The sequence below is a fragment of the Bufo bufo genome, chromosome 3 (genome assembly GCF_905171765.1).
Source record: "Bufo bufo chromosome 3, aBufBuf1.1, whole genome shotgun sequence".
Taxonomy (NCBI): Eukaryota; Metazoa; Chordata; class Amphibia; order Anura; family Bufonidae; genus Bufo; species Bufo bufo.
Window position 1 is genome coordinate 6,761,611 of NC_053391.1, and position 24,375 is coordinate 6,785,985.

General features: G+C 48.7%; 1 protein-coding gene across 2 annotated transcripts in view; it reads left to right on the plus strand.

Moving 5' to 3' along the window:
* The window catches only part of STXBP5L (syntaxin binding protein 5 like), a 237,159-nt gene that overhangs the window by 157,532 nt on the left and 55,252 nt on the right, over positions 1–24,375 (plus strand). For both annotated transcript variants that reach the window (XM_040422836.1, XM_040422837.1), the window contains exons 10-16: positions 136–284; positions 5,233–5,305; positions 11,868–12,015; positions 12,830–12,897; positions 14,285–14,325; positions 23,175–23,395; positions 23,808–23,986. In XM_040422836.1, the coding sequence (XP_040278770.1) occupies positions 136–284; positions 5,233–5,305; positions 11,868–12,015; positions 12,830–12,897; positions 14,285–14,325; positions 23,175–23,395; positions 23,808–23,986 (879 nt within the window). The remainder of the gene's footprint in view (positions 1–135; positions 285–5,232; positions 5,306–11,867; positions 12,016–12,829; positions 12,898–14,284; positions 14,326–23,174; positions 23,396–23,807; positions 23,987–24,375) is intronic.

Here is a 24,375-nt window from a genome sequence, read left to right on the forward strand (position 1 = left end):
TAGAACCAGCCTCCATTTATATGCGGCACCTGCAGGCTGTGACATGAAGTTGTGCGAGGAGTTGTATTACTGAGACGTCACCGGAGAGCATAATCCCCTCGCAATGTGAATAATCTCGTGTATATATACTTTTAGTGAGCCGTTCATCATCTTCTCCGGCGGATTGTCCTACGACAGCAGGAGACCAAGTCTGACCATCATGCATGGCAAGGCAATCACTGTCCTGGAGATGGACCATCCTATTGTGGACTTTCTAACACTTTGTGAGACACCTTATCCCAACGGTAAGAGAGAACCAGCTGCTCAACCCAATGCTGATCAATAATGTGCAAGACACAACTTCTGACCTGTACTAAGGAGTCAAAGTCACATTTAACCCTTTCCCTTCAAAGGACGTATATCATACGTCGTTTAGGGTGGCACTTTAGCAACCAAGGGCACGTCTCATAAGTCCTTGCTACTGATGGCTGTGACCGAGATCTCAGTGCTAGCCGTGATACATCAACAACAGCGCTTGGAAAGGAGTCCAAGTGAGAGCTCCACATGCATGCTGTATCTCCCGATGTAGAGCAGCTAGCAATGCCCAGATAAAGCAGCCCCCCTTCCTTCAACCAGCTGTGATCTCAGCCAGCCTCAAGGAGGAGAGTGGGGCCAGTGGGTGACGTGCTGACAGGCTGCACGGAGAAGAGACGTAGATTGTAAGTGTGCAGGAGGAGGGTAATATGGACTTCTGTGCATGTTATCAGTCCCCCTTCCCCCATCAATCAGAGAGCATAGTTGTTCTTGGATTTTCATGTGGGTGTTTTTTTTTCCATAAAATGAGTGAGAAAATGAGCACTTGCTCATCTAAATACCCCTCTGTGCCTAATTAGGCCATTTACTGACGCCATGACCCAGACGGTCACCAGCCTCTGGATCACAGCATCAAATAAGTCACACAGACATCAATAAAGTGTACACTTTACACTGCCCCTATCCTGTCCATTCCTGGTCCTTATAGTAAAATATACAGAGTGCCTTTGTAGCGATACCCATTACACACTGCAGTAACGGCGATAGCGATCCCTAGAGAAGAATCGAATACATTTTTGACAAATGGCAAAGATTTTCATTCATCAGAGAAGACATTTTTGCTCACAGACTATCTCCATAAATAATCATTTTCAAACACTGTAGTTTTATTGTTTTAACCATCTAACTGTGAAAGTGGAGGGGGGAGGGCTGCTTTAGATGCTGCTATCTCCTGAATTTTAGACGCATGCAACTGGTCTTATTTGAAAGCTGACATTTCAGGCTTTCGTACAAGACCAAAATGACAGCATTAGTCCAAGCAACAGAGGAGAAATCACTGTTAGACATCGAGTCGGGAATAATCACAGGTAAAAACCTGCTTTTACTTTCACTTTCAGCTGTCAATCTGGTATTGTCTGAGAGCTTGGAATGTCAGCTTTCTAACAATGCAAAGCCCATATCTCTAGCTGGTACCAAACCAGAGATATGAGCAGTTAAAGCAGCTGTGACCCCCCCCGTCAGTGTGGAGGAGGATGAGGGAGCAACTGCAGTGCTGACAGGCTGCAGCAGGAAAGGAAAAACTGTGAAAATATATAGATATGGGGTATTACCATCACTGTACGCATCCTTAGCCAATCCGTATCGCTCGTGTGAAGGAGGCCTAACTCATTTTTTTAGGAACTGCAGGAAATTCCGGTTTTGTATCCTTAATGCAGGAGTAATAAAGCCCCCATACTATACCTGTCTGACAGTAATTAATGCATCATATGAGGTTAAGGGGTTTATCATTTTCATCCTTTTTATAGAACCAATGTTTGCTGCAAATGTAGTTGTGTGGTAATTGTTAAATTATATTTTTATACACAGTGTGTTTGCCATGTACAATATAAATTGTAACATATACATACTGTATTTTTCAGACTATAAGGCCCCTTTCACACGAGCGTGACGGATTAGGTCTGGATGCGTTCAGTGAAACTCACACCATTTTGCAAGCAAGTTCAGTCAGTTTTGTCTGCGATTGCGTTCAGTTGTTCAGTTTTTTCCGCGCGGGTGCAATGCGTTTTGATGCGTTTTTCACGCGCGTGATAAAAAACTGAAGGTTTACAAACAACATCTCTTAGCAACCATCAGTGAAAAACACATCGCACCCGCACTTGCTTGCGGATGCAATGGGTTTTTCACTGAAGCCCCATTCACTTCTCTGGGGCCAGGGCTGCGTGAAAAGCGCTGAATATACAGTAGAACATGCTGCGTTTTTCACGCAACGCAGAACTGATGCGTGAAAAAAGAAAAACGCTCATGTACACAGACCCATTGAAATGAATGGGTCAGGATTCAGTGTGGGTGCTATGCGTTCAGGTCACGCATTGCACCCGCGCAGAAAACTCGCTCGTGTGAAAGGGGCCTAAGACACACCTAGGTTTTAGAGGAGGGGAAATAAGAAAAAAAATATTTTTCATCACACCTCCGACCAAAAATCAGACCTCAGATCAGACCAAAAATAAGACCCCCAAACTCCATAAGCCTCAGATCAATCTCCCCCAGCCTCTATCAGCCGCACATCAGCCTCAGATCAGAACCCCAACCTCCATCAGCCTCAGATAAGACTCCCCCAGCCTCTTTCAGCTGCACATCAGACCCCCATCAGCCTCAGATCAGACCCCCAATCTCCATCAGCCTCAGATCAGGCCGGCATCAGACCCCCATCAGACCTCAGATCAGGTCGGCATCAGACCCCCATCAGACCTCAGATCAGGCCGGCATCAGACCCCCATCAGACCTCAGATCAGGCCTGCATCAGACCCCCATCAGACCCCAACCCCCATCAGCCTCAGATCAGACCCCCAACCTCCATCAGCCTCAGATAAGACTCCCCCAGCCTCTTTCAGCCGCACATCAGACCCCCATCAGCCTCAGATCAGACCCCCAACCTCCATCAGCCTCAGATCAGGCCGGCATCAGAACCCCATCAGACCTCAGATCAGGTCGGCATCAGACCTCAGATCAGGCTGGCATCAGACCCCCATCAGACCCCAAACTCCATTAGCCTCAGATCAGACTCCCCCAGCCTCTTTCCGCCACACAAAAACCCCATCAGCCTCAGATCAGACCCCCAACCTCCATCAGCCTCAGATCAGGCCGGCATCAGACCCCCATCAGACCTCAGATCAGGCCGGCATCAGACCCCCATCAGACCTCAGATCAGGCCGGCATCAGACCCCTATCAGACCTCAGATCAGGCCGGTATCAGACCCCCATCAGACCCCAACCTCCATTAGCCTCAGATCAGACTCCCCCAGCCTCTTTCCGCCACACAAAAACCCCATCAGCCTCAGATCAGACCCCCAACCTCCATCAGCCACAGATCAGGCGGCATCAGACCCCCATCAGACCTCAGATCAGGCCAGCATCAGACCCCCATCAGACCTCAGATCAGGCCGGCATCAGACCCCTATCAGACCTCAGATCAGGCTGGCATCAGACCCCCATCAGACCCCAACCTCCATTAGCCTCAGATCAGACTCCCCCAGCCTCTATCAGCCACACATCAGACCCCCATCAGACCTCAGATCAGGCCGGCATCAGACCCCCAACCTCCATCAGCCTCAGATCAGACTTCCCCAGCCTCTTTCCGCCACACAAAAACCCCATCAGCCTCTGATCAGACCTACAACCTCCATCAGCCTCAGATCAGGCCGGCATCAGACCCCCCCATTAGACCTCAGATCAGGCCGGCATCAGACCCCCATCAGACCTTAGATCAGACCCACATCAGACCTGAAATCGGACTGCTCCTTGCTCCTCTTCCAGCCCATGCTGCACTGTGACCTGATGTCGCACAGCGTTAGGTCATAGTGTGCACCATATGTCAGGACACAGGGCAGAGCGGCGCCCTGAAGAAGACCAGGGAGGGTGAGTAGAGCCAGCGCCGTGCTTTCCACACCGCTCTCTGAGCCTCCTGCATGCTGATGGCTGATGGCCACTTCCATTATGGAAACAGTCATTAGCATCTGGACTATAAGACGCACTGCCATTTGTCCTTCACTTATGGGGGGAAAAAGTGTGTAATACAATATATATTTGTGGATGACTTTCAAATATTGCATGGCCTCTAATTCAGTGTTCTTCATAGCACAAGCTCTTGTTCATGTATACGCTTGTAATATATATATACCGTATATATACAATTTGCACACCTTAATATATTACGTGCAAATGTTTGTGCAGAAGCATTTGTTTCTAAAATGATTCCCGTTTGTCAAAAAGTTGCCTGACGGTGGACATGGTTGTGAAAAGTCCCTCAAGGCAACTGCAATCATTAGGTTGTCTGCTTTCGGAAAATATATAGATTTTGGGAGTTGATTTACTTTTCAAGGAGCGCATTCCCTGTATTTTATAGGTTGTTATGTTTTTAAAATCTCCAGCTTAAAACCAGATTTTTAGTCTATTTTATCAGGATATGTGTCTATAACTCTAGGCCTATGGGGTATATATGAACTCTGCACAGGTGCGGACCATATAGCTTTCAGCTTGAGTCAAACTTTTACCCACTAACATCAACTGTTATGCAATTAGTTATGAAAAATTATGCAAAATTGCATAATGTATAAAGTGCTGAGTGGCATTTTGACGACATGCTGGGTGTCCGCTTTCAGAAAATATATGGGTATTGGGGGGTTTAGAATGATTTTTTATTTTGGAATGTAAACTGCGAAAATCGTCTTGGATACCAGAGGTGCAAAATGTCCAAACACCCCTGGCAGGGAAATAGTTAAAAGGGTGTTTTACTGTTACAAAATAGAGCTGAATAGATTCTAAATAGGGTATAAACTAAGACGAGCGCAACGTCCTCCTGGATTTATGCTTTTTCTGCTCCAGTCATTGAGATGTTGCGCTTGCTCTGGGGTTTCCATGGTATTGTCAACAAACTTTGTAAACAGTTCCTGTCACATGACATGAGTCAGGCTGCTGAGGATACCATGGCAACTCCAGAGCAAGCACAATACCCCTTGACATGAGCAATCATAAAGCTGGGAGCAGGTGAGGAAAACCTTTTTCTATTTAGGTAAAACTTAATGAGCTGTAAATGAAAATTCCTTTAAAGTAGTGATAGTCGCCTGTCATCTGCCGGGCCACCCCAGTGTGTAATGGAGGGAGAGGCAGAACCATCCCAATTAGCTTTGGTCTGATTACAATTCCCATTGTTTTGTCTCCCAGAATCCCAGGAGCCGTATGCTGTGGCAGTGCTGATGGAGAGAGACTTCATCGTGGTGGATCTTACCCAAAGCAAGTAAGAGACCGTCTGGGAGAATGTGTGAGGGAAGCACTTTCCATGAGCTAGCCGAAATATGTGTGGCTTTCTCGGGTTGCGGTGTTTGTGTCGCCCTCTCGGGTTGCGATGTTTGTGTCGCTCTTTTGTGTTGAGGTGTTTATGTCGCTCTCTTGTGTTGCAGTGTTTGTGTCACTCTCTTGTGTTGCGGTGTTTGTGTCGCTCTCTCGTGTTCCAGTGTTTGTGTCACTCTCTTGTGTTGCGGTGTTTGTGTCGCTCTCTCGTGTTCCAGTGTTTGTGTTGCTCTCTTGTGTTGAGGTGTTTGTGTTGCTCTTTTGTGTTGAGGCGTTTGTGTCGCTCTCTTGTGTTGTGTTGTTTGTGTCACTCTTTTGTGTTGAGGCGTTTGTGTCGCTCTCTTGTGTTGCAGTGTTTGTGTCGCTCTCTTGTGTTGTGTTGTTTGTGTCACTCTTTTGTGTTGAGGCGTTTGTGTCGCTCTTTTGTGTTGCAGTGTTTGTGTCGCTCTCTTGTGTTGTGTTGTTTGTGTCACTCTCTTGTGTTGTGTTGTTTGTGTCACTCTCTTGTGTTGAGGTGTTTGTGTCGCTCTCTTGTGTTGCGTTGTTTGTGTCACTCTCTTGTGTTGAGGTGTTTGTGTCGCTCTTTTGTGTTGAGGTGTTTGTGTTGCTCTCTTGTGTTGAGGTGTTTGTGTCGCTCTCTTGTGTTGCAGTGTTTGTGTCGCTCTCCTGTGTTGCGTTGTTTGTGTCACTCTCTTGTGTTGCAGTGTTTGTGTCGCTCTTTTGTGTTGCGGTGTTTGTGTCGCTCTCTTGTGTTGAGGTGTTTGTGTCACTCTCTTGTGTTGAGGTGTTTGTGTCGCTCTTTTGTGTTGAGGTGTTTGTGTCGCTCTTTTGTGTTGAGGTGTTTGTGTCGCTCTTTTGTGTTGAGGTGTTTGTGTCGCTCTCTTGTGTTGCGGTGTTTGTGTCGCTCTCTTGTGTTGCATTGTTTGTGTCACTCTCTTGTGTTGAGGTGTTTGTGTCGCTCTTTTGTGTTGAGGTGTTTGTGTCGCTCTTTTGTGTTGAGGTGTTTGTGTCGCTCTTTTGTGTTGCGTTTGTGTCGCTCTCTTGTGTTGCAGTGTTTGTGTCACTCTCTTGTGTTGCGGTGTTTGTGTCGCTCTCTCGTGTTCCAGTGTTTGTGTTACTCTCTTGTGTTGAGGTGTTTGTGTTGCTCTTTTGTGTTGAGGCGTTTGTGTCGCTCTCTTGTGTTGTGTTGTTTGTGTCACTCTCTTGTGTTGAGGTGTTTGTGTCGCTCTCTTGTGTTGCGTTGTTTGTGTCACTCTCTTGTGTTGAGGTGTTTGTGTCGCTCTTTTGTGTTGAGGTGTTTGTGTCGCTCTCTTGTGTTGCAGTGTTTGTGTCGCTCTCTTGTGTTGCGTTGTTTGTGTCACTCTCTTGTGTTGAGGTGTTTGTGTCGCTCTTTTGTGTTGAGGTGTTTGTGTCGCTCTCTTGTGTTGAGGTGTTTGTGTCGCTCTCTTGTGTTGCAGTGTTTGTGTCGCTCTCTTGTGTTGCGTTGTTTGTGTCACTCTCTTGTGTTGAGGTGTTTGTGTCGCTCTTTTGTGTTGAGGTGTTTGTGTCGCTCTCTTGTGTTGCAGTGTTTGTGTCGCTCTCTTGTGTTGCGTTGTTTGTGTCACTCTCTTGTGTTGAGGTGTTTGTGTCGCTCTTTTGTGTTGAGGTGTTTGTGTCGCTCTCTTGTGTTGAGGTGTTTGTGTCGCTCTCTTGTGTTGCAGTGTTTGTGTCGCTCTCTTGTGTTGCAGTGTTTGTGTCGCTCTTTTGTGTTGAGGTGTTTGTGTTGCTCTCTTGTGTTGTGGTGTTTGTGTTGCTCTCTTGTGTTGTGGTGTTTGTGTTGCTCTCTTGTGTTGAGGTGTTTGTGTCGCTCTCTTGTGTTGTGGTGTTTGTGTCGCTCTCTTGTGTTGAGGTGTTTGTGTCGCTCTCTTGTGTTGCGTTGTTTGTGTCGCACTCTTGTGTTGAGGTGTTTGTGTCGCTCTCTTGTGTTGCAGTGTTTGTGTCGCTCTCTTGTGTTGCATTGTTTGTGTCGCACTCTTGTGTTGCGGTGTTTGTGTCGCTCTCTTGTGTTGCAGTGTATGTGTCGCTCTCTTGTGTTGCGTTTGTGTCGCTCTCTTGTGTTGCGGTGTTTGTGTCGCTCTCTTGTGTTGCAGTGTTTGTGTCGCTCTCTTGTGTTGCGTTTGTGTCGCTCTCTTGTGTTGCGGTGTTTGTGTCGCTCTCTTGTGTTGCAGTGTTTGTGTCGCTCTCTTGTGTTGCGTTGTTTGTGTCGCACTCTTGTGTTGCGGTGTTTGTGTCGCTCTCTTGTGTTGCAGTGTTTGTGTCGCTCTCTTGTGTTGCGGTGTTTGTGTCACTCTCTTGTGTTGCGGTGTTTGTGTCGCTCTCGGGTTGCGATGTTTGTGTGGCTCTCTCGTTTTGCTGTGTTTGTGTTGCTCTCTTGTGTTGCGTTTGTGTCACTCTCTTGTGTTGCGATGTTTGTGTGTCTCTCTTGTGTTGCGGTGTTTGTGTCGCTCTCGGGTTGCGATGTTTGTGTGGCTCTCTCGTTTTGCTGTGTTTGTGTTGCTCTCTTGTGTTGCAGTGTTTGTGTCGCTCTCTTGTGTTGCGTTTGTGTCGCTCTCTTGTGTTGCGGTGTTTGTGTCGCTCTCTTGTGTTGCAGTGTTTGTGTCGCTCTCTTGTGTTGCGTTGTTTGTGTCGCACTCTTGTGTTGCGGTGTTTGTGTCGCTCTCTTGTGTTGCGTTTGTGTCGCTCTCTTGTGTTGCGGTGTTTGTGTCACTCTCTTGTGTTGCGGTGTTTGTGTCGCTCTCGGGTTGCGATGTTTGTGTGGCTCTCTCGTTTTGCTGTGTTTGTGTCGCTCTCTTGTGTTGCAGTGTTTGTGTCGCTCTCTTGTGTTGCGTTTGTGTCGCTCTCTTGTGTTGCGGTGTTTGTGTGTCTCTCTTGTGTTGCAGTGTTTGTGTCGCTCTCTTGTGTTGCGTTGTTTGTGTCGCTCTCTTGTGTTGCGTTGTTTGTGTCACTCTCTTGTGTTGAGGTGTTTGTGTCGCTCTTTTGTGTTGAGGTGTTTGTGTCGCTCTCTTGTGTTGAGGTGTTTGTGTCGCTCTCTTGTGTTGCAGTGTTTGTGTCGCTCTCTTGTGTTGCGTTGTTTGTGTCACTCTCTTGTGTTGAGGTGTTTGTGTTGCTCTCTTGTGTTGTGGTGTTTGTGTTGCTCTCTTGTGTTGAGGTGTTTGTGTCGCTCTCTTGTGTTGAGGTGTTTGTGTTGCTCTCTTGTGTTGCGGTGTTTGTGTTGCTCTCTTGTGTTGAGGTGTTTGTGTTGCTCTCTTGTGTTGTGGTGTTTGTGTCGCTCTCTTGTGTTGAGGTGTTTGTGTCGCTCTCTTGTGTTGCGGTGTTTGTGTCGCACTCTTGTGTTGAGGTGTTTGTGTCGCTCTCTTGTGTTGCATTGTTTGTGTCGCACTCTTGTGTTGCGGTGTTTGTGTCGCTCTCTTGTGTTGCAGTGTTTGTGTCGCTCTCTTGTGTTGCGTTGTTTGTGTCGCTCTCTTGTGTTGCAGTGTTTGTGTCGCTCTCTTGTGTTGCATTGTTTGTGTCGCACTCTTGTGTTGCAGTGTTTGTGTCGCTCTCTTGTGTTGCGTTTGTGTCGCTCTCTTGTGTTGCGGTGTTTGTGTCGCTCTCTTGTGTTGCAGTGTTTGTGTCGCTCTCTTGTGTTGCGTTGTTTGTGTCGCACTCTTGTGTTGCAGTGTTTGTGTCGCTCTCTTGTGTTGCGTTGTTTGTGTCACTCTCTTGTGTTGCGGTGTTTGTGTCGCTCTCGGGTTGCGATGTTTGTGTGGCTCTCTCGTTTTGCTGTGTTTGTGTTGCTCTCTTGTGTTGCGTTTGTGTCACTCTCTTGTGTTGCGGTGTTTGTGTCACTCTCTTGTGTTGCGATGTTTGTGTGTCTCTCTTGTGTTGCGATGTTTGTGTGGCTCTCTTGTGTTGCAGTGTTTGTGTCGCACTCTTGTGTTGCGGTGTTTGTGTCGCTCTCTTGTGTTGCGTTTGTGTCGCTCTCTTGTGTTGCGGTGTTTGTGTCACTCTCTTGTGTTGCGGTGTTTGTGTCGCTCTCGGGTTGCGATGTTTGTGTGGCTCTCTCGTTTTGCTGTGTTTGTGTCGCTCTCTTGTGTTGCAGTGTTTGTGTCGCTCTCTTGTGTTGCGTTTGTGTCGCTCTCTTGTGTTGCGGTGTTTGTGTGTCTCTCTTGTGTTGCAGTGTTTGTGTCGCTCTTTTGTGTTGCGTTGTTTGTGTCGCACTCTTGTGTTGCAGTGTTTGTGTCGCTCTCTTGTGTTGCGTTTGTGTCACTCTCTTGTGTTGCGATGTTTGTGTCGCTCTCGGGTTGCGATGTTTGTGTGGCTCTCTCGTTTTGCTGTGTTTGTGTCGCTCTCTTGTGTTGCAGTGTTTGTGTCGCTCTCTTGTGTTGCGTTTGTGTCACTCTCTTGTGTTGCGGTGTTTGTGTCACTCTCTTGTGTTGCGATGTTTGTGTGTCTCTCTTGTGTTGCGATGTTTGTGTGGCTCTCTTGTGTTGCAGTGTTTGTGTGGCTCTCTTGTGTTGCAGTGTTTGTGTCGCACTCTTGTGTTGCGGTGTTTGTGTCGCTCTCTTGTGTTGCGTTTGTGTCGCTCTCTTGTGTTGCGGTGTTTGTGTCACTCTCTTGTGTTGCGGTGTTTGTGTCGCTCTCGTTTTGCTGTGTTTGTGTCGCTCTCTTGTGTTGCAGTGTTTGTGTCGCTCTCTTGTGTTGCGTTTGTGTCGCTCTCTTGTGTTGCGGTGTTTGTGTGTCTCTCTTGTGTTGCAGTGTTTGTGTCGCTCTTTTGTGTTGCGTTGTTTGTGTCGCACTCTTGTGTTGCGGTGTTTGTGTTGCTCTCTTGTGTTGCGTTTGTGTCACTCTCTTGTGTTGCGATGTTTGTGTCGCTCTCGGGTTGCGATGTTTGTGTGGCTCTCTCGTTTTGCTGTGTTTGTGTCGCTCTCTTGCGTTGCGGTTGGAGGTCATAGTCATTTCTTAGCTTGTTTACATTAACATTAACCCCTTAAGGACCCATGCTGTACATGTACGGCGCTGGTGGATGTCGGGCTGATCGGGTGGGTGCAGGAGCTGGGCCTGCTGTATTCCCGTGAAAACACTGATGCCGGTGCATTAACCCTCGCACTGCTGCAGTCAGCGCTGACCGCAGCACATGCGGGATCGTGCCGGGTGCGGGGTGTCCATCGGGTCCCCGCGCTGCTGTGATGAAGACCCGATGGCAGGGAAGGCAGCCCGAGCCTTCCGGGGGAGAGCCTGTGAGATCCAGCCCCCTGTATTACACTGGTAATACACTTACAGCCAGTGCATCACTATACAGAAGTATTGTCATGCATTGTGAAGGGGATTAGACCCCCAAAAGTTGAAGTCCCAGAGTGGGACAAAAAAATTAAGTGAAAAAAGACGTTAAAAAAATAAAGTTTTACAAAAATAATTTAAAAGTTTAAAGTAAAAAAGAAAGTGTCCTTTTCCCAAAATAAAGTAAAAAAATTTGTAAAAAATAGGAAAAAAAGAGAAAAGTATACGTATTAGGTATCGCCGCGTCCGTATCGTCCGGCTCTATAAAAATATCACATGACCTAACCCCTCAGGTGAACACCGTCAAAAAAATAAAATAAAAACTGTGTTAAATAAACAATTTTTTTGTCACCTTACATCACTAAAAGTGCAACACCAAGCGATCAAAAAGGTGTATACCCCCCAGAATAGTACCAATCTACCCGTCACCTCATCCCGCAAAAAATTAGCCCCTACCTAAGACATTCGCCCAAAAAATAAAATAAAATATCACTCTCAGACTATGGAGACACTAAAACATGATTTTTTTTTGTTTCAAAAAGGATATTATTGTGTTAAATGTAAAAAAAATAAAAAAAGTAGACATATTAGGTATCGCCGCTTCCGTATCAACCGGCTCTATAAAAATACCACATGACCTAACCCCTCAGTTGAATACCGTAAAAAAGATAAAATCGGTGTCAAAAAAACACCACCTTGCCACCTTACATCACAAAAAGTGTAATACCAAGCGATCAAACAGTCATACACACCCCAAAATTGTACCAATCAAACCGTCATCTCATACCAAAAAAAATTAGCCCCTACATAAGACAGTCGCCCAAAAAATTTAAAATAACTATGGCTTTCAGAATATGGAGACACAAAAAAATCTTTAAATGCTTTATTATGTAAAACTGAAAAAAACAACCAAAACAAGTAATCATTAGAGATGTCCCGAACTATTCGCTGGCGAACATAGCTTGTCCGCGTTCGCCGCGGCGGGTGAACATATGCGATGTTCGGTCCGCCCCCTATACATCATCATTGAGCAAACTTTGACCCTGTACCTCACAGTCAGCAGACACATTCCAGCCAATCAGCAGCAGTGATGTGTAACATAGCCCCGTCTCTGGCGATGTGTGCGGCATAGCCCTGTCTCTGATGATGTGTGCGGCATAGCCCCAGCTCCTAGGGTAATAACCTGTCACCTCTCTCTTCCTGTTCGGCAGCTTTCCTATCTTCGAGAATCCCTACTCCATGGATATCCACGAGGCCCCGGTGACCTGCACTGAGTATTTCGCAGACTGTCCTCACGAGTTCATCTTAGTTCTTTATGCTCTTGGAGCTAAAAACAAAAGACAAGGATACAGCAACAAGGTAAGTGTCCGGGAGGAGAAGGATTAAAAGTATAGAAACGTGCAGTGCAAGGAGGAGGCAGAGACGTGCGGTGCAGGGAGGAGGCGGAGACGTGCGGTGCAGGGAGGAGGCGGAGACGTGCGGTGCAGGGAGGAGGCGGAGACGTGCGGTGCAGGGAGGAGACGTGCGGTGCAGGGAGGAGGCAGAGACGTGCGGTGCAGGGAGGAGACGTGCGGTGCAGGGAGGAGGCGGAGACGTGCGGTGCAGGGAGGAGGCGGAGACGTGCGGTGCAGGGAGGAGGCGGAGACGTGCGGTGCAGGGAGGAGGCGGAGACGTGCGGTGCAGGGAGGAGGCGGAGACGTGCGGTGCAGGGAGGAGGCGGAGACGTGCGGTGCAGGGAGGAGGCGGAGACGTGCGGTGCAGGGAGGAGGCGGAGACGTGCGGTGCAGGGAGGAGGCGGAGACGTGCGGTGCAGGGAGGAGACGTGCGGTGCAGGGAGGAGGCGGAGACGTGCGGTGCAGGGAGGAGGCGGAGACGTGCGGTGCAGGGAGGAGGCGGAGACGTGCGGTGCAGGGAGGAGGCGGAGACGTGCGGTGCAGGGAGGAGGCGGAGACGAGCGGTGCAGGTAGGAGACGTTCGGTGCAGGGAGGAGGCGGAGACGTGCGGTGCAGGGAGGAGGCGGAGACCTGCGGTGCAGGGAGGAGGCAGAGACGTGCGGTGCAGGGAGGAGGCGGAGACCTGCGGTGCAGGGAGGAGGCGGAGACGTGCGGTGCAGGGAGGAGGCAGAGACGTGCGGTGCAGGGAGGATTTGGTAAATGTCTCGGTTGTTTTGCAGGAATGGCCAATAACCGGCGGCATCTGGAACCTGGGAACCTCAGCGTACCCCGAGATCATCGTTACAGGGTAAGAGGAAGTTCTCTGCTCATCTTTGGGGAAGCAGATTTATGCAACCACAAGGCGGCTCCACGGTCACCTCCAACCTGGGGGTTACCTGGTAATGGAAAGCGTGGATATTAAAGGGACGGTCACGTGATTATTGCGTGTAAGGTCCGCAGCTTTATATCATTTCCGTTTTATCCCCTCACCACATTTTCTGCTTCCTGTGTGGGAATGGCAAGACGTGCTTACATCAAGCGGCTGAAAACCCATCCTGACCTAATATTTCTCAAAGCTGAGGGTTTGTTACAGCTGTATCCAGGCTAGACAATGAACACCTCAGCAGCACAAACCTCTCTCTTGTCCAGATAGATTGTTACAATGTATCAGTGCAGGTAATATGTACCAGTCTAGCTCACACAGGATTGTTCCGACAGCATACATTGTAACAAACCCTCAGCTGTAAGTATTTATTATAGTTATTTTAATTTTCTTATTACAATCCAGATGGCAACACCCCATCCAGACAGCCAGGCCTCCTCCATGCAGCAGGGCTCCCCTCAGGCAACAGTGCCCCCTCTAGGCAGAAGAGCTCCCCCCAGGCACCAGCATCCCCTCCAGGCAGCAGTACCCCCCAAGCAGCAAGGCTCCCCTCAGGCAGCAGCGCCCCCAATGCAGCAGCGTCCCCTCCAGGCAGCAGGGCTCCCCCCATGCAGCAGCGCCCCCTCCAGACAGCAGGACTCCCCCGCAGACAGCAGTGCCTCCTCCAAACAGCAGGGCTCCCCTCCAGAAAGCAGCGCCCCCTACGGGCAGCAGGGCTCCCCTCAGGCAGCAGCATCCCCTACAGACAGCAGCGCTCCCTCCAGGCAGCGCCCCCTCCAGGCAGCAGGGCTCCCCTCCAGACAGCAGCACCCCCTCCAAACAGCAGGGCTCCCCTAAGGCAGCAGGGCTTCCCTCAGGCAGCAGCATCCCCTCCAGGCGGCAGTACCCCCCCCCCCCCCCAAGCAGCAGGGCCCCCCTCAGGCAACAGTGCCCCCTCCAGACAGCAGCGCTCCCTCTAGGCAGCGGGACTCCCCTCCAGACAGCAGTGCCCCCTCCGGGCATCAGGGCTCCCCTAAGGCACAGCATCCCCTCCAGACAGCAGCGCCCCCTCCAGACGGCGGTGCCCCCTCCAGACGGCGGCGCCCCCTCCAGACGGCGGCGCCCCCTCCAGACAGCAGCGCCCCCTCCAGACGGCGGCGCCCCCTCCAGACAGTGGCACCCCCTCCAGGCAGCAGCACCCCCTCCAGACAGTGGCACCCCCTCCAGGCAGCAGCATCTCCTCCAGACAGCAGCGCCCCCTCCAGGCAGCAGCGCCCTCTCCAGGCCTTCTGTATCAGAGCACTTACTGATATCTCCTCCTTTACCTTCACAGACACGCGGATGGTTCTGTTAAATTCTGGGACGCCTCTGCCAGTAAGTCTCAGCGGTTCTTTACTACCGTGTCATACGGGAGGTCAGTGTCATGTGACGTGTAACCAGATCTGTCCCTCTTTTTGATCTGAGGTATAGATTTGCATTGTTACGATGTTGATCCAGAAAGTGTTTCTCTTGTTCCTCTCTGTATATTAGAGCCGCCTTGTATATTATTTCATTATTTGATACAATTTGGATTTTAGAACTTTCTATATTCAGATATTTGTGTTATTGTGCGCTAAGAAAACTATTGACGTGTATAGATATGCAGGAAAAATGGATCTTTCACACAATGAACCATAAGTATCCCTCTCTGACCGTCCAAAGAATTGGGTAGTACGGTGTTAACCCCCCAAGTTCCTGTGAGTTTTGGGTCATCTGTGCTCTCTATAATAGAACTCCAATGCTCTCTATAAAATCATTGCACAAATCAGGATTCTGCCGTGCTTTATGGTCACCTCTCAGGGAATCGGCACGGTGGATGACCCCCTTCTAGAGCCTCCTCAGCGTCGGATTTTAGTGACCTCTGCTAAATAGGAAAACTCCTGGGTCCTAATGCAGCATCTGTTGCAGGGCCGCTACCTACCATGTGCTGATGGTGTAAAGCTCGTGTCCTCTTTTTATGGCAGAAAGGCCACCCCCAATTCCTACCTGTACTCCCCCTATACCACCACCAATGATTAGGAGCGTCTCCCTCTTCACTGCAGATTCATCATCTCCGCTCACATTTCCTTCGTTTGTTACTGATGACATTTTACTTGATCCTAAGTTAAAAAAAAAAATAGAAAATGACTGAAGGAAAGATTTCGGGGAATTTATTCCACTCGAGCGGAGCAAGCAGCCACTTATCTCCCTCGGTTAGGTTCCAGCTTGTGCCTGGAGATGTTGACTCCACTTCATTTGGCCGCAGCTGGAGCAGCAATCACTTCCACATCATGAACTTTCTGCTGATCCACAACTCCAAAAATAAACCCGGCAGAGGTGACAAGTGCCCCGACCTCTACTTGGCTCATTCTACGCCCCCACATTGCGCTCCCCGCATCATTTACTCCATTGTCTGGGGGGGGGCGGATGAAATCATCTCGGTTCACAGGATGTTTTACTTGTTTGTAGAGAAGAGAACAGAGTAGCAGAGCGCAGCCTTCACATGGTACAGATAGTGAGCTCCTCGCAGGACGGCCATTCCGCATACCACCTGTATGCCTTTCTCACAGGACATCACTCAGGTCTGAACCCAATCCAGCTCCCGTCCCCTGTGGATCCCATATACAAGCTGTACCAGGTCTCTGCTTCCTGGACCAAACTGTACCCAACAGGACTGATCATAATAACTGAACCTAACAGGACTGATCATAATAACCGTACCTAACAGGACTGATCATAATAACTGTACCTAACAGGACTGATCATAATAACCGTACCTAACAGGAGTGATCATAATAACCGTACCTAAAAGGACTGATCATAATAACTGTACTAACAGGACTGATCATAATAACCGTACCTAAAAGGACTGATCATAATAACTGTACTAACAGGACTGATCATATAAACCGTACCTAAAAAGACTTATCATAATAACTGTATCTAACAGGACTGATCATAACTTTACCCAACAGGACTGATCATAAGAACTGTACCCAACAGGACTGATCATAATAACTGAACCTAACAGGAGTGATCATAATAACCGTGCCTAAAAGGACTGATCATAATAACTGTACCTAACAGGACTGATCATAATAACTGTACCTAACAGGACTGATCATAATAACTGTACCTAACAGGACTGATCATAATAACTGTACCTAACAGGACTGATCATAATAACTGTACCTAACAGGACTGATCACAATAAGTGTAACCAGTAGGACTGATCACAATAACTGTACCTAACAGGACTGATCACAATAACTGTACCCAACAGGACTGATCACAATAACTGTACCCAACAGGACTGATCATAATAACTGTACCCACCAGGACTGATCATAATAACTGTACCCACCAGGACTGATCATAATAACTTGAGATGAGCAAATTAAAGTTGACGAAGTGGAATTCGATCCGAATTTCAGGTTTTATTTGCACCAAATCGGAATTTCCTCACGCTTCGTGGTAACGAATCACATTTTTTTCTAAAATGGCTGCTGCACGTGTAAGGACATGAAGCAAGGAACTCTGGGAAGGGGGATCACCCATAATGCCATGCATGCAGTCAGCAGCCAGCCCTGTGATGTCACAGCCCTATAAACAGCGGCAGCCATCTTGGATTCTGCCAGTTTCCAGCGTACTTAGTGCAGGGAGAGACGTCAGCAGGCGCTAGGGACAGTGCGAGGAAAGACTTCATTGTGCTGAAGAAACAATTTTCAATTGCAGGGAAAGATTATTCAAGGTGCAGGGAAAGGACGGGGAGGGATCATTCCACAGCGTTTCTGTAGAACAGGGTTCAGTTGGGAGGTTACATCCTGGGGAATAGGATCAATCCTATTACACCTTGCTGCACTGACTGCGCATCCACATTGCCATTATACAGCTCTGTCATTCCAGCAAACCGTTCCTGTTATTAGGGTGCAAGTTCTGTGTGATACCGCCATTATCAGGGTTATTACAGGGAGATATTTCTACGTTTTATTTGCCCTTGTGCGGTGCAATTATATGTTCTAAAGCATTTTTGGCTTGTATTAGTGGGAAAAAAGGGGCTTATTAGCCGTTGTGTGGTGAAGTGAGAAAATTACAGCACTTTTTGTCATGTATTAGTGGCAAAAGAAAAATATATTTGCCGTTCAGCGGTGCAGTTATATGTTCTAAAGCCTTCTGTGGCGTGTGTAAGTGGAAAAAAATAAGAGCCTATTTGCCGTTCAGCGGTGCAGTTATAGGTTCTGAAGCCCTATTTGGTGTGCATTGGTAGGGAAAAAGGGCTTATTAGCTGTTGTGTGTTGAAGTGATAAAATTACAGCCCTTTTTGGTGGGTATTAGTGGCAAAAAAAAAAATAATTGCCGTTCACCGGTGACGTTCCATTGTACTACAGCCATTTACAGGGTGCATTAATAGGATAGATACGTACGTCCTTGTAGCCATTCTGCGGTCAATTCTGATTATTATATTATTTTTTTTGGGGTGTATTAATAGGAAAAAGAATACGAGAAAATTGATGGGTGATTGTAGACTTTCTTCTGTATAAACCAAATTACGTCTAATAGCCATATGTCCAGTGGTGAAATTTGTTTGTGATACAACCTTTTTGGGGAAAATTGGTCGGTAGCTGTAACTATGGTCAAGGACAATACATGTCCTTTACAGCCCACTGGGTAAATGTGGTTCCTGCACAGCCACACCAGCAACTTGGCCAGGTGACGCACAGGGGAGAAACTGCTCCGTGTCCCTCATCAAGAAATCGAATCCTGGCTTTCTCTGCGACAACTCAAAATCGGAACCATGGTGACCGACAACAGGAAGAACATGGTGTCGGCGCTGCATCAAGGAGGGCTGAGCCATGTGCCCTGTATGGCACATGTGTTCAATCTGGTTGTCAAGCGGTTACTGAAGTCTTCCACCCATCTGCAAGACATCCTAAAAATGGCCAGGAAACTTTGCATGCACTTCAGCCACTCATACACCGCAAAGCACACCCTCCTTGAGCTGCAGCGGCAGAACTGCATCCCCCAACATAGGCTGATATGCAACATTTCCACCCTCCATATGTTGGACCGACTATACGAACAGAGAAAGGCCATAAACGATTTCTTGATGATACAGGCGGACAGGAGTACTCCCCTGCGTAACTTCGATGTCAGCCAGTGGCAGCTCATGCGTGACACATGCCGTTTGCTCAGGTCCTTTGAGGAGGCCACGTTATTTGTCAGTCGCAGGACTACGGGATGAATGCAGTCATTCCACTGCTTCATGTCCTGGAACAGATGCTGGTAACAATGGCTGGTCATGGGACTGGAGACGTGGTGCCTACATCTCTCGGCCACATGAGCCATGTGGGGGCTGAACTGGAGGAGGAGGAAGAAGACATTGGAGCACAAGCAATGTGTAGCGAAATGGGTGGTTTTTCTACACAGGTGACAGGAGAGGAGGAGCAGGAGCAGCCGGAGGATCTACAGGGCGATGAGGAAGACGAGGCAGAGGACCCGGACACACCGTGGCAGTATGCAGTGTAGATGGAGGCCGGGAGTCCCTCCGAGTCACTTGCACAAATGGCCCGATGCATGCTCACTTGCTTCCGTAGTGACAGCCGAATTGTCACCATTCAGCAGAGGGATGACTTCTGGCTCTCCACCTTGTTGGACCCTCGCTACTGGTCCAAAATGGGGGCTTTTCTTACACCCGCTAAGAGGGAGGACAAACTGAACTACTATAGAGACATCCTATGTAATCAGTTGGCCGCTGCCTATCTGCGCCATCGTCCATCCTCTCGCAGGTCTGACCGGAGGGCCCTCTGCGCTCACGTTCCACTGCCATGGCTGCTGGGGAGGGGTGGGGTGGCAGGAGCAGTACCAGCTCCATCAGCAGCAACTTGAGTCTAGAGTCGCTGACGAGCAGCTTCCTTCACCCCCCTAGTGAAGAAACTACTCACCGGCAGCAGCAGCTAGACCTGGAGCAGGAGCTGAACCAGCAGGTGGTGGCATACTTGGACAGCACCCTGCCAGCCGTCACTGAAGATCCGCTGGACTACTGGGCAGCCAAACTGGATTTGTGGCCGCAACTGGCCAAGTTTGCCCTGGAAAAGCTGTCCTGCCCGGCCAGTAGTGTGGTATCAGAGCGGGTGTTTAGTGCGGCGGGGGCCATATTTACCCCAAGAAGAACTCGCCTGTCCACCCAAAATGTGGAGAGACTGACCTTTGTCAAGATGAATCAGACGTGGATCAGCCAGGATTTTCACCCACCAATGCCTGATGCATCAGACTAGATCATCCATGGTGCCACACCAACACTTTGACAAAAGAAACCGGTTTCTTCTGGCTACCTGCCTCAGCTACTATTCTGATGCTGCCACCCGCCTGATGCCACACATCTGATGCCAAGTGCTCCTTCTTTCACCCACTATCTTCAGCTGGTACTGGTATTGCCACCCACCTCCCCACTCTGTCATCGGGTCACTCTGTGGTCTCCTGATGCTGCCGCCACCTCCACACTGTTATTGTGCCACTTTGTGGCCTCCCCCTGATGCTGCTGCCACCTTCTCACTGTCATTGTGCCACTTTGTGGCCTCTCCCTGATGCTGCTGCCACCTCCAGACCCTGTCATTGGGCCACTCTGTGGTCTCCTTATGCTGCTGCCACCTCCAGACTCTGTCATTGTGCCACTCTGTGGACTTCTCATGCTGTTTCCACCCTCCCCACTTCATGACTGGGCCACTATTTTGCCTTTCGGCCTGGCTGACATCATCATTTTTTTTACCTTTCTTCTGATCTGTCAGAAAGAAGAAAAAATGAGACGCACAACGGATCCTGTCTGTGTATCAGCTGTGAGGCCTGTATGGTCCCATCAGAATTGGCTTGTGATTTGGTAGCCAGAAGCAGGAGTGGGTACAAAACACAGAAGACATGCAAATATTCCATCTACGTGTTATCTCTGTTTTGGATCCACTCCTGTTTTTTTTGGCATTAGCAATACTGATGGATTAATGACCAAATGCTGACCGAGTGAAGGCGGATGCTCCACCGACAGGATCCGTTTTTTGGGGGTTATTGTTCTGATGGATCAGAGGAAGGGCAAAATAATCAGTGACGTCCACACAACCTTACTGCTGACCCCCTCTCCACTCTGTCGGGGGCTCTACTTGTATAAGGGGTTAATAGAACAGGTTCTGTAGACATCTATGTGGAATCAGCTAACGACGGTGTAAAAGGAGTGCGCTTCTTCTTGGCGCTAACATCGACCTGTAAGGTCAGTTCACACCTGTGTTATTTGGTCAGTTTTGGCCCCATGACTGCCTGAATAAGTGAAGTGTGCAGTGATTCTAAGAGCGACGCCTGTCATCTGCATGTCATACGGACTCACAGTATTATTTCACTACCACAGCAGACTCCCTGTGCATGTTACTGCAAGGCACAGTGTTCTACACCGCTATACAGGCACAGTGCTCTACACCACTATACAGGCACAGTGCTCTACACCACTATACAGGCACAGTGTTCTACACCACTATACAGGCACAGTGTTCTACACCACTATACAGGCACAGTGTTCTACACCACTATACAGGCACAGTGTTCTACACCGCTGTACAGGCACAGTGTTCTACACCGCTATACAGGCACAGTGTTCTACACCACTATACAGGCACAGTGTTCTACACCGCTATACAGGCACAGTGTTCTACACCACTATACAGGCACAGTGTTCTACACCACTATACAGGCACAGTGTTCTACACCGCTATACAGGCACAGTGTTCTACACCGCTATACAGGCACAGTGTTCTACACCGCTATACAGGCACAGTGTTCTACACCGCTATACAGGCACAGTGTTCTACACCGCTATACAGGCACAGTGTTCTACACCGCTATACAGGCACAGTGTTCTACACCACTATACAGGCACAGTGTTCTACACCACTATACAGGCACAGTGTTCTACACCACTATACAGGCACAGTGCTCTACACCACTATACAGGCACAGTGTTCTACACCACTATACAGGCACAGTGTTCTACACCACTATACAGGCACAGTGTTCTACACCGCTATACAGGCACAGTGTTCTACACCACTATACAGACACAGTGTTCTACACCACTATACAGACACAGTGTTCTACACCGCTATACAGGCACAGTGTTCTACACCGCTATACAGGCACAGTGTTCTACACCGCTATACAGGCACAGTGTTCTACACCGCTATACAGGCACAGTGTTCTACACCACTATCCAGGCACAGTGTTCTACACCGCTATACAGGCACAGTGTTCTACACCGCTATACAGGCACAGTGTTCTACACCGCTATACAGGCACAGTGTTCTACACCACTATACAGGCACAGTGTTCTACACCACTATACAGGCACAGTGTTCTACACCCCTATACAGGCACAGTGTTCTACACCACTATACAGGCACAGTGTTCTACACCACTATACAGGCACAGTGTTCTACACCCCTATACAGGCACAGTGTTCTACACCACTATACAGGCACAGTGTTCTACACCGCTATACAGGCACAGTGTTCTACACCACTATACAGGCACAGTGCTCTACACCACTATACAGGCACAGTGTTCTACACCGCTATACAGGCACAGTGTTCTACACCGCTATACAGGCACAGTGTTCTACACCACTATACAGGCACAGTGTTCTACACCGCTATACAGGCACAGTGTTCTACACCGCTATACAGGCACAGTGTTCTACACCGCTATACAGGCACAGTGTTCTACACCGCTATACAGGCACAGTGTTCTATACCACTATACAGGCACAGTGTTCTACACCGCTATACAGGCACAGTGTTCTACACCGCTATACAGGCACAGTGTTCTACACCGCTATACAGGCACAGTGTTCTACACCACTATACAGGCACAGTGTTCTACACCGCTATACAGGCACAGTGTTCTACACCACTATACAGGCACAGTGTTCTACACCACTATACAGGCACAGTGCTCTACACCACTATACAGGCACAGTGTTCTACACCGCTATACAGGCACAGTGTTCTACACCGCTTCAAAGGCACAGTGTTCTACACCGCTATACAGGCACAGTGTTCTACACCGCTATACAGGCACAGTGTTCTACACCGCTATACAGGCACAGTGTTCTACACCGCTATACAGGCACAGTGTTCTACACCGCTATACAGGCACAGTGTTCTACACCGCTATACAGGCACAGTGTTCTACACCACTATACAGGCACAGTGTTCTACACCGCTATACAGGCACAGTGCTCTACACCACTATACAGGCACAGTGTTCTACACCGCTATACAGGCACAGTGTTCTACACCGCTTCAAAGGCACAGTGTTCTACACCGCTAGACAGGCACAGTGTTCTACACCGCTTCAAAGGCTCTCTGCAGACAGGAAATAGCCGTTTTTTAATGCGATTCAACGAGAATAAATTTGTATCGAACCAAATTTTTCGAAAAATTCAACAAACTGGCGAATCAAATTTTTGATAAAGTTGCTCTTCTCTAATAATAACTGTAACCAACAGAACTGATCATAATAACTGTACCCATCGTATGAATTTCCACCCAAAACATAACTTTCTCATGGACAAGGGCAGTCGGGATATTTGTCTCTAAACATACAGAACGGCCGCTAGCTCATGTCATCCATGTCATACAGACTCCTCCACCTGTAGACGCCCTCTTTTTTTAATTATTATTATTATTTTTTTTAATCGAAAGTCTAAGATTGTGGCTTAATTTGACAGTGCATCACAGGCCCTCTCCAAAGGATGGAGGAGCCCACAAACCATCCCCAGCCCTTTGACTCAGAAGGTTCATTGGCTTCCCTTTGACGAAGTTTAGAGCGAGCCCTTCTAGCTCCTGACTTCCAGCCGGGCTCCTGCCCCAGAGTCCAGTGTCCGTTATAGCTATCACCCCTATAATACTGCTGTCTTCTTAATATGTATTTGTGATGAAAAATCATCACATAGATTTTTCCCAATATTTTTGCTGTACCTACACATACTCATAGAGAAGAGACCTGCGGAGGTTGTACCATGGAGGCAAAGACTGAGCAGAATAGTGGAGGAGAGGCAGACACCCTCCTGGCGTGTACATAATGTAATGTCCTGTGCACAGTTTAGGTCTCCTTCTATATGAGCCCGCGGTGCTGGCGTCAACCCTGTGGTTTCATGTCATGTCTTACAGCCAGCCTCCAGATGTTATACAAGCTGAAGACCTCCAAGGTGTTTGAGAAGCCGCCGAAGGCGGGGGAAGGGAAGCAGACGGCGGAGATAGTGGAAGACGACCCCTTTGCCATCCAGATGATGTCTTGGTGTCCGGAAAGTCGCATCTTCTGTGTAGCGGGGGTGTCGGCCTATGTCATCATCTACAGGTTCAGCAAACACGAGGTGGTAACGGAGATAGCGGTAAGTGTTCACAAGAACATGATCCCCACCCCAAACCAACCCATGGTCTTCCCTTGGTGATATGTCATTGGGGGAGGAGGGACGACGACAAAAGGGCAGTTTGTAACCCGATTTCTGTATGATTGTCAGACCAAAGGAAAAAAATGGGTTATGAGGTGGATATTTTACCAAAGTCCTAGAATCAGTTACTCCCCAGTTTGAAGGATCTGATAAGTGAACCATAGCTCCAGCTCCAGAGCACGTGAGACGGTGAATGGTCCCATGTATGGACTGTATCGAGCCCTGCGCCCCGTCAGACCTGCGGGTCATAGAGATTAGGGTTTACTCCCCCTGCTTTGCAGAAGGAGCTGATTTCTAATTACGATTCATCAATATGGTTCGTGATGTGATTCGTCTTTTTGTTTCCTGTAAGTCCCTAGAAGCTCGGCTGCAGTATGAGGTTGAGGACATCATGACCCCCGATCCGGACAGTGTCCCTCCATTTCCTGAACCCACAAGTCAACCCCTGTCCTCCAGGAGCAGAAACCTGGCAGGCAGCGCTAACACTGTGACAACTGAAGGGCCCCCGAAGGACAGTGTCCCTTGTCTGAGGTGAGAGCTCTCCTGATCCCCTGAGGCTTCTCTATCAGTAATGATTGTCGGCCATTATCTTGTTCCTATTGTCTGCGCTGCGTTCCTTGACTTCTGTAACTGGAAAGAACCCTTTCCCACCCTGATGTATGAATTGCCTTTCCTCTACATCAGGGATGCTCAACCTGCGGCCCTCCAGCTGTTGTAAAACTACAACTCCCACCATGCCCTGCTGTAGGCTGATAGCTGTAGGCTGTCCAGGCATGCTGGGAGTTGTAGTTTTGCAACAGCTGGAGGGACGCAGGTTGGGCATCCCTGCTCTACATAAAGCATAAAACCCTGGTCCCTTGAACAGTTCTTGTAGAAAACCACGCACCACTTATTTTACTAACCTTTTGCAGCTGCCGCCT